Source organism: Amaranthus tricolor, chromosome 6, assembly GCF_026212465.1.
Source record: "Amaranthus tricolor cultivar Red isolate AtriRed21 chromosome 6, ASM2621246v1, whole genome shotgun sequence".
Taxonomy (NCBI): domain Eukaryota; kingdom Viridiplantae; phylum Streptophyta; class Magnoliopsida; order Caryophyllales; family Amaranthaceae; genus Amaranthus; species Amaranthus tricolor.
In genome coordinates this window covers 12,959,869-12,968,748 of record NC_080052.1, presented here as the reverse complement: position 1 = coordinate 12,968,748, position 8,880 = coordinate 12,959,869, and the positions used below count along the sequence as shown (strand labels likewise).

The window sequence follows — 8,880 nt, the reverse complement described above, 5'->3', positions numbered from 1 at the left end:
TTAGTCGGTTATAGAGCCTTTCACATGGAACTAAAATTCCAAGATTCGAGTAACTTTAGCTCTGATACCACGTGTAGCAGGAGCGGCACTCTCGATACATAATTAACATTAATAATTATACTTAAGATAAATAATGCGGAAGTATAAAACGCCGAACTGCTAAAACCCATTTAAACTAAAATTGTTCAAAACATAAGTAAAAAAAAAATATCTTAAAACTGAGAAAATATAAAATAAGGTTTACTTAACTACGATAAAAAAAACATAAGTACAATATAGTCATCAAGTTAAATCATTGAAGCTAAGTCCTCGATAGAATAATTAAAGTTGCGGCCTGGATCGAAATCTAAGCTAAATTTTCCTGCAAAATACTGTCATCCATAATATGGATGACAGCCGATTAAATCGGTCAGCGATAAAGCCGAGTACAATTTTCTCAACAAGCTTATGATGCGATAGTTAAATCATGCTTACAGAATAATCATCAAGCGTAATATAGAAGGTTATTACTCATTATTGACCTTTACTAAGCCATTAAGTTACATTCTCAATACTTGCAGAAGTTCATTACTGCTACTAAATACTTGGTAACCTTAATGCTTATTTAATCAAATACAATTAAGCCTCATAACTTTACCATCATAGCACATCACAAGATCACAACAATAATGACAACTGATATATGTAAGGGTCTGGTTAGGTGAGTACCGTAGTCCTAAACCCTAACTGTGGTGGGAGTCGTCACTCCTCTCAATAGTGTTATGCTCGAGACTTCACATGATGTGTTTTTCTCGGACCCCCTGTCTGACACCGCATTTTACGTGCCGGCTAACACGGACGCCGGGATTTTACATGCCGGTCCATGGTTCGACGTTACCTTACTATCAGAGTCATACAATCAATATCATGCAATATCAAACAAGACTCTTAACCGAAATGGTTTACATTCTTATAAGTCAAACTGGCACTAGTCAAAATTTTGACAATTCTACCCTTTCAATAGAAACAAATTACTAGTATCTAATAAATTAATATTAATTAAATAATAAATTTTTGTAGCTATACTAAGATTCCTGAGGCTAAACTAAGTCATTATTATGTCATAAATAATTATAAAAGTCAAGAGTAATATTAATAACGTATTTTATCAAATAATCAATAAAATAGTAAAACGGATCTATCATAACTATAAAAAAACATAATCCGACAAGTTATTAAAGGTCCAAAATCAAAATGAAATGAGTTTTTGAGAAAAACAACGCTAAGCATTTTAACAAATTAGTTTGACTATTTTACCAATAAACCGATTAAAAATTTATCAAAACATCAAGATGATGTGGAATCATTTTAAACACATAAGTTTATTTAACTAGTAAAATTCATATATATTTATATCATCATATTAATCAAAAATTTCTATATATATGACTTTTTTTTTCGAGTGTCCCAAAAGTATTATTGTTTTGACGAAAATATCACTAAACTGGATATGATTTTAATATTACCATGTAAAGTTTAAATGACTAAAATAAAATCATGTTGATCATGCTTTATATTATCGAGTAACCATAAATAAATATCACATAACGAGAGAGTTAAGAAAATGTGCACCATTTTCCTCCGAAGGTGGTGCTAAACCAAGAGAATAATAATAGGAAAATAAGAACTTTAAAGAAATAAGCTCCAAAAGAGAAAGTCTTCAAGGCTCCAAGCTTCAAAGAAGTAGATCTTTAATTACCCAAAAGAAAAATGATAGCCAAGCTCCAAAAGATTATACTTGACTTTTCAAAAGTTGATGATTATTGGCTTAAGAAGTGATAAGATCAAGCTCCATCTTCATTTGATTCTTCAACAAATAAAAAGGGTATAAAGTTAGTAAGATGTTAATGAAGTGAAGATATAAGAAAGAATGGTAGAAAGATTTGATGATGGGGTGAAAGTGATCTCATGGCTAAGGAGGGGTATTTATAATGGGTTTTGGGCAACTTTTTAGTTCATAAGATTGTATGAAAAAGAAAGTTAACTTGTGTAAGTGATTTAGAGTGTGTAAGTGAATGTGTAAGAGTTGGAGTGTGTAAGTGGATGTATAAGAGTTTGGAGAGTAGAAGAAGGTTAACTTGTGTAAGGAAATGGTGATAGCTTGTGTAAGTGATGAACATTATGGATTGATGTAGAAAGGATTTTGATTCATCAAATTTTTGTTCTAGTTTATGCTAGTGAAATGTTTTAGATTAATGGGAAAGTATGATTAAGGTTTGATTATGAAAATATGATAGTTTACTTAGAAAATTTTAGTTAAAACTATAATTAAAGTTAATAAGAAAAATATAGTTAATTTTTAGGTATAAAATAATTAAATCAAAGTTGTAAAGTTAAAATGATAAGTAGTAAAGTTAGTTTAAGGAAACGAAATTGAAACGTAACGTTTTAATAAAACCGTAAATATAATATTAAAATTTTACTTTTCGTAGAATAAAATAATAAAATAATATTTTAGTGCTTATAAAGAAATTTAAGAATATATATATATTTTTTTAAGTTTAATATTTGGAAGAAATTACAAAAATCGGAATAAGGTTTAGGAATTCAAGGTGATTTGAATTAGATAACCTAAGGATTAGGAATTCGAAAAGAAATTTCGGAATAAATAATCGGAAGATTAAGATTAAGAAATTTGAGCCTGTTACAAGGTCGGTTTCCCCTTACAACCATCTCCCTGAGACGATGAGCAACCTAGTTCCACCATTGCGTCGTTTAAAACCCCCTCCTCTTCCTCCACCCATCTAAATTCCATTCACCACAACCACTAAGGCCATCTTTACTCATGACCTTAAAAAAAGGTCATGTTACTATTTTTCAATTTTTCTCGCTCCAAAAATTTCATCTATCAACCTAATTTTATTAACAATGACCTCTTTTAAAAGGTCATCATCCTCTCTTTCTTACTTTTTTTCTACCCCACCATAATTTCTCTCCCTTAATTTATCTAACATTTATTTTTATTTTTTTATAATAATATTTTCATGTACAAAGTTAATATAATTTTTTATTTGATTTAAATAGATCTACTATTTTATAATTAAAAAAAGTATTCTTTTAATAAAAATAATATTTTTTAATAAATATAAATATAAATATAATTTTTAATAAATATTTTTTAATATTTAAGAAAAATTCGTTAACTTCAAATAAATATTACAATGCACATACATAAAATAAATACACAAATTAAAAAACTAAAATTACATAATTAAAATATTTTTAAACATAACATAATTAAACCATCATTAAAAACAATACATAATTAAAATATAATTAAGACATTACATAATTAAAATATCTACTGACGATTGTAATTCTGAAGGTATTGTCCAAGTTGAACCATCAAATCAGCTTCCCATGGCTGAAGAGTTTCTTTTTTGCTTAATGATTCATAGATCTCCCAATTCATTCGATATTTTTCCAGTTGAAGTTGTTTTTGTTTTCGGGCTTCTTTTTGTTTTTGAAGTTTTGTCTTCTCTTTCATTATTTCTGAATTAAATCGAAGACTCTCTCCAAATGCACTCAAAGCTTGAATTGATTGATCTACGACCATCTTCCCTGTCATGCGAGCCTTAGCCTTCTTCACACCCTCGGGGCGCGTGGATGATCCTCCTTGAGGTTCATTTGTTGGAGTTTCAGAATCTTCTTCCATCCTTGATCTTTTCCCACTACTTTTACTACTAACATCACCAGTTGGTTGTTGATCCAATTGTTTTTTTTGATTAGTTTTTACAACTTGCTTCCACTTGTTATACTTTCTTAAAATTTTCCATTGTTCAATCAAGTTAATGTTACCGTGTTTTCTTTGATGGATTAAATGCGCTTCTTTAAGCACATCTTCGTCTGTCGTGCCACTCTTCTTCCTCCTAACAGCCTCATCATAACTTCCAGACCACTTCAAACATGCTGGAGCAACTCTACCCCAACGACACTTAAGCATGTCGGCGGTTTTTCATGGGATCAGATGGGGTCGTTCCATCCTCGCTGGTTCATAAGCTTCCTTAACTTTCTGCCACCTCACTCTTATCTTTTGGTTGGTGCTCACAATTGGATCTGTACTTGTGTTCATGACTGAACATATGAGAGCAATATCTTCAATCAAATCCCAACTTTTCTTTGAAGGTATAGGGGCTTCATCATTATTATTAGGTAGCTGTTGAGATGGTTGAACCAATTGAGTGAAGCTCGGTGGTGAACCAAATTGTGAAACTAGATCTTGAAATGATGGTTGCGTGTAAAGACTAGCATCAACATGATGAACAGAATTTCCTCCATCTTCACCATATTGAACATCTTGATCATTTCCTTGATTTTCAACAACAACATCATCATCATCATCATCATCATACTCCATCTCATTTTCATCTAAACTTTCACCCCTTATTGGAGTTGAATACATATCAATATTAGAGTTGATATTGTGAGATTGATGATGGTGGTGAAACATAGTTTGAGAATTTTGGGTATTTTGAGAAACATAATAAGATGAATTTGGGATATTTTCAGGAATATAGTAAGAAGAATTTGGAGTATTTTGAGAAAATGGAGGAATGAACGGAGGATTTTGATACTGAATTTGAGCACTTTGATTGTAAGAAGATTTTTTCCTTGGTTTTTTTTTTACATGGATTTCTTCCATAATTTGGGTTATTTGAATCCATATTTTTTTTGGGATTTTTGAAATGATTACTTTGATATTTTTTTTAACCAAAAAAATACCGAAAATATGAACAAAATATGTCAAAAAAAATTATGTCAAAATATATTAATATGGGTCTCATTTTATAGATCTCAAAAAAATATGACCGTTGGTATAATTTTTTTTTTTAAAAAAATTATTTTAATGCGAAAATAGCCATTAAAGATAAAAAACGGCTATTTTTTTACAGCCAATCAAAAGAAGACAAGTGGCGTGCAGCAGTGTGACTGGGAAAGATGATGCATTTTACTTTTTGCGGGCCAGTCAGTGATTGACACGTGGCAATTCATTTGAAAAAAAATTCAGATGACCGTTCCATTGAACGGGTCATCACATGCTCTATTGGGTCACCGTTCCATGACCCATCTTAATATGGATCACCATAATAAGATTTTTTTCTTTTGATAGGTCATGTGACCCAATATTGGGTCACCATTAACAATGCCCTAAGAACCAATATACTTGAACCCAATGACCCTTAAATCGCCACCTCCTTCGTTGACTTTCCCAGCTCCATCGCCATGAGACGACGACCAATCCACCTCCACCTTTTTTTCTATTTTTTTTTTTAAAAATTATTATTTTTTTTTAATTTCGAATTATACAATTTCTTTTGTTTAATTAATTTATTTTTTAAGTTATTGTTACTTAAATAATAATAATAATAATTGGGTATTAAAATTCCAGCAAAGCTAAAAGGAAAAGGTAGGGTATCCTATTTCTAGAAAAATGTGAAAAAATTGAAAAAAGAGTCAAAGACTCTTGGTTATGGTGTTGCATAGTTATCACACAATTCACAAAAGTTGAATTCCTTAAAAAAGGGAAAGTAGTTGAAAATATTTATTTTTTATAATGTACTTGACAGATTAATATTTACTACTCATGCAATGACTAAATGACTAACTTTTGTTTAATTTTTTTGTTTATATTATAATTTAAATAACAATAACTTAAAAAATAAATTAATTAAACAAAAGAAATTGTATAATTCGAAATTAAAAAAAAAATAAAAAAAAAATTAATATCAGTCGCACAAACAGTCGCACTTTTTGTGCGACTGGTATTAATTTTATTTTTTTTTTGAATTTCGAATTATACAATATCTTTCGTTTAATTAATTTAATTTTTAAATTATTGTTATTTAAATAATAATAATAATAATAATAATAATAATAATAATAATAATGATGATTGTTTTTGGTATACTTGTTAAATGTTGCTTAGATAGTCTGAAAATCCATTTTTTCAATGCTTGATGAATGTTTTCTAGTCATAGTGTATATACGCATTGGAAATAAAAATCTACTTTCTGCATTGCAACTAAATCATTACACTACTGGTAAGTGGTAACCAGTGCTAGTCCTGACATTTTATGGGCCCTAGGCAGGCCTCCTCTTTAAAAAATTTTAAAATTTAAAACGTATAGTCTTATGAAATTAAGTGTGTATACAATTAAAAAAAAAATAAAATTGCATTAAAAAAACAACTCAAAAATAAAAATAAAAAATAAAATTACATTAAACAAATTTGCAAATATTGTAAACCATTCACCATACAAGTAAAAAACAACCAATTATAATGCAACAAGAGACTAGCATGACTTTCGATTGATTTCGATGAAATTCAGATAATAAAATTCGAAATAAAAAATTACAGACAAGAATCAAGAAATCAAGCATTGAAAATTGAACTTGATTTGGAGAAATAATGAAGAAATTCAAGACAAACATGAAATGGATTTGATGAGGAGGAAATTCAGATGATGAACTTGAAATTGAAATTCAAGATGAAATTCAAAATAGGGAAGGGAAAGGGAATTGGAATGCAACTTAAATGGAAAAAATTTATCCCTGCAATGGAAATTGATAAAGTCAAGGGGAGGTTCGAGAAGACGATCGACGGAAAATACCACCAGGCACACCGGATGAAGGAGCTATACTCTAAGAAAATCGGATTAAGGAGCCACACTCTAAGAAAATTGATGGAGGAGTTGATTTTTGGGAATTGATGGGAGTTAATTTTTGGAAGTCCCAGTCAAATGGTGAGGATAGGAGTAAATGCCATTCATGAATGCAATATGGGGTAAATGAAGGAGTCATACACAACTTTCCATTTTAGTTATTAGAATTGGGCCCCCTTATTTTTTTTATCCTATATATATTAGGCCCTCTTTTACATTACAATTTTGAATTTATAACTTGGGCCCTTGGCGGTGGACCCTTTAGCCTACTCTCATGGCCGGGCATGCTGGTAACTACAACATCAAAAGGTCAATAGGAAGAAAGAGAAAGTAGCCAGTTTCATCTTTAGGTCCTGCAAATAGCACCAATATGGTAAATATTGTAGGCCCTTCCCCAGGATCAGCCCCTTGCACCTAATTAACACATACACGTGGAAACAACTATGCCTTATATACTTCATAATAGTGGTTTCTCAAAGACTTCACACACACACACACACACATATATATATATATTCAAAAACAAAGTACATGCAGGAACTAGATACTCAGCCTCTCATGGAGAAGGTACTTTACCCTGAAAAGTACCATATTAAACACTTGAATTAAACATAATATGGTAGGACCTTAGCAAGCTAGTCTTAATCTAGACCTAAAATAAAGATCTACATTACAGCCAACCCTAAGCAAATGAAGAAAACCCTTGTATAATTAAGGCTAGCCGCCAAGTACCAGCAATTCTTCAGCCTTTATCCTACACGCACGCGCATCTACTCCGAGGAAGGGTTCCGAGTAACTTGTATTACAACAACAATTCTTGGCGAGCTTGGTCCTCGTCGACAGGATTTCCATGGGAGGAGTTTGAGTGTATGTTATCTGCTGCGAAACCTCGACACTACTTGCAAGCTTCGAGCATGAAGGGGAAAATTCCACTACAGTTCCAAACGGCACATTCAACACAAACACCACTCCATAACCTAGTCGCGAATTTGTTCACCAATCGTGAAGTCACCGGTTGCGACTTTGTTGCTTTGCTTTTTTAAATTTTCGCCTTTGTGTCTTACTTTTGAATCTTATTGGACGCGAAGGACAACATTAAAGACTTAGAAGCTGTTCGAGTCAAATTTGTTATATTCCTGCATGAACAAGGACTCTAATGCAACATCCAATGAACCTGATCGGAAAAATTGCTGAAAGGGATAATGTTTCCGATTTATCTTATGATTATCTGCGGGATACATTTGAAAATCTAGAAGTGAAGACATTGATAAATTTCTTACAATGGATAAATGAGGAAGAGATGATAGCTAAATAGATTACGGTTTTGGATCAGAGGATACTAAAGTGTATGGTTTTGATTGGGTAGATGTATGCACCTGTATTGATCGGAACAACCCTAATAAGTTGAAGAAATTGAAATGAAAGATAAAACGCGCATTAGTGAGATATAGAGGAATTCTATGCGAATTCAACATGATTGATGAGAATGATCAGAATAGATTGAAGACATAAAGTGGATAATCAAACTTCGCGACAGAAAACAAGTGCAACGATAGGTTGGCAAGGAGTTAGGCCATATGGTATTCTTGTTGAGTTGGAAAAACTATGAGGATCTCACATATCTCAACTTTAATGGGAAGATTTCGGAATAATGGTGGAAGGAAGGATGGTTTTTTCACCTTGGAACTAAAGTGATATACCATATTTATATTCCTCAATTCCAAAAATGTTGGGATGATGAAGACATCAATGGTGACAAGAAAAAAAGAAGACATCAGAGTAGAAATACAATAACTTTTACATTTTCTAAGATTTATTTCGGGAAAATTAGAATCGTTCAATTGAATTTGAAGCTTTGATTGTATTGCAATTTAAATATTCATTATCATTAAAGTTTCAAAAATATTCTAATTTTTCCCCATATAAACCCTAGAAATATAAGAATTACTCTATCTTTATTCTGATACTATTTTTTCTTTTGTCACCATTGCTATCTTCATGGTCCCACTATTATTGGACTGAAGGAATTTAGATGTGGTATATCGCTTTAGTTCTAAGAGGAGGAAACCCCCTTCCTTTTACATTTGCTCTGAAATCTTCCCCTTTGATGTTGAGATATGTGAGATCTTCACCGTTTTTCCAACTCAACAAGCATACCACATAGCCTAACTTCTTGCCA

At 31.4% G+C, this 8,880-nt stretch overlaps 1 protein-coding gene across 1 annotated transcript; it reads right to left on the bottom strand.

Moving 5' to 3' along the window:
* Positions 1-3,994: 3,994 nt before the first annotated feature.
* LOC130815566 (uncharacterized) lies at positions 3,995-4,489 on the bottom strand. Its single transcript, XM_057682054.1, has one exon. The coding sequence runs from the start codon at positions 4,487-4,489 to the stop codon at positions 3,995-3,997; it is 495 nt and encodes a 164-aa protein (XP_057538037.1).
* Between the last annotated feature and the right edge of the window lie 4,391 nt (positions 4,490-8,880).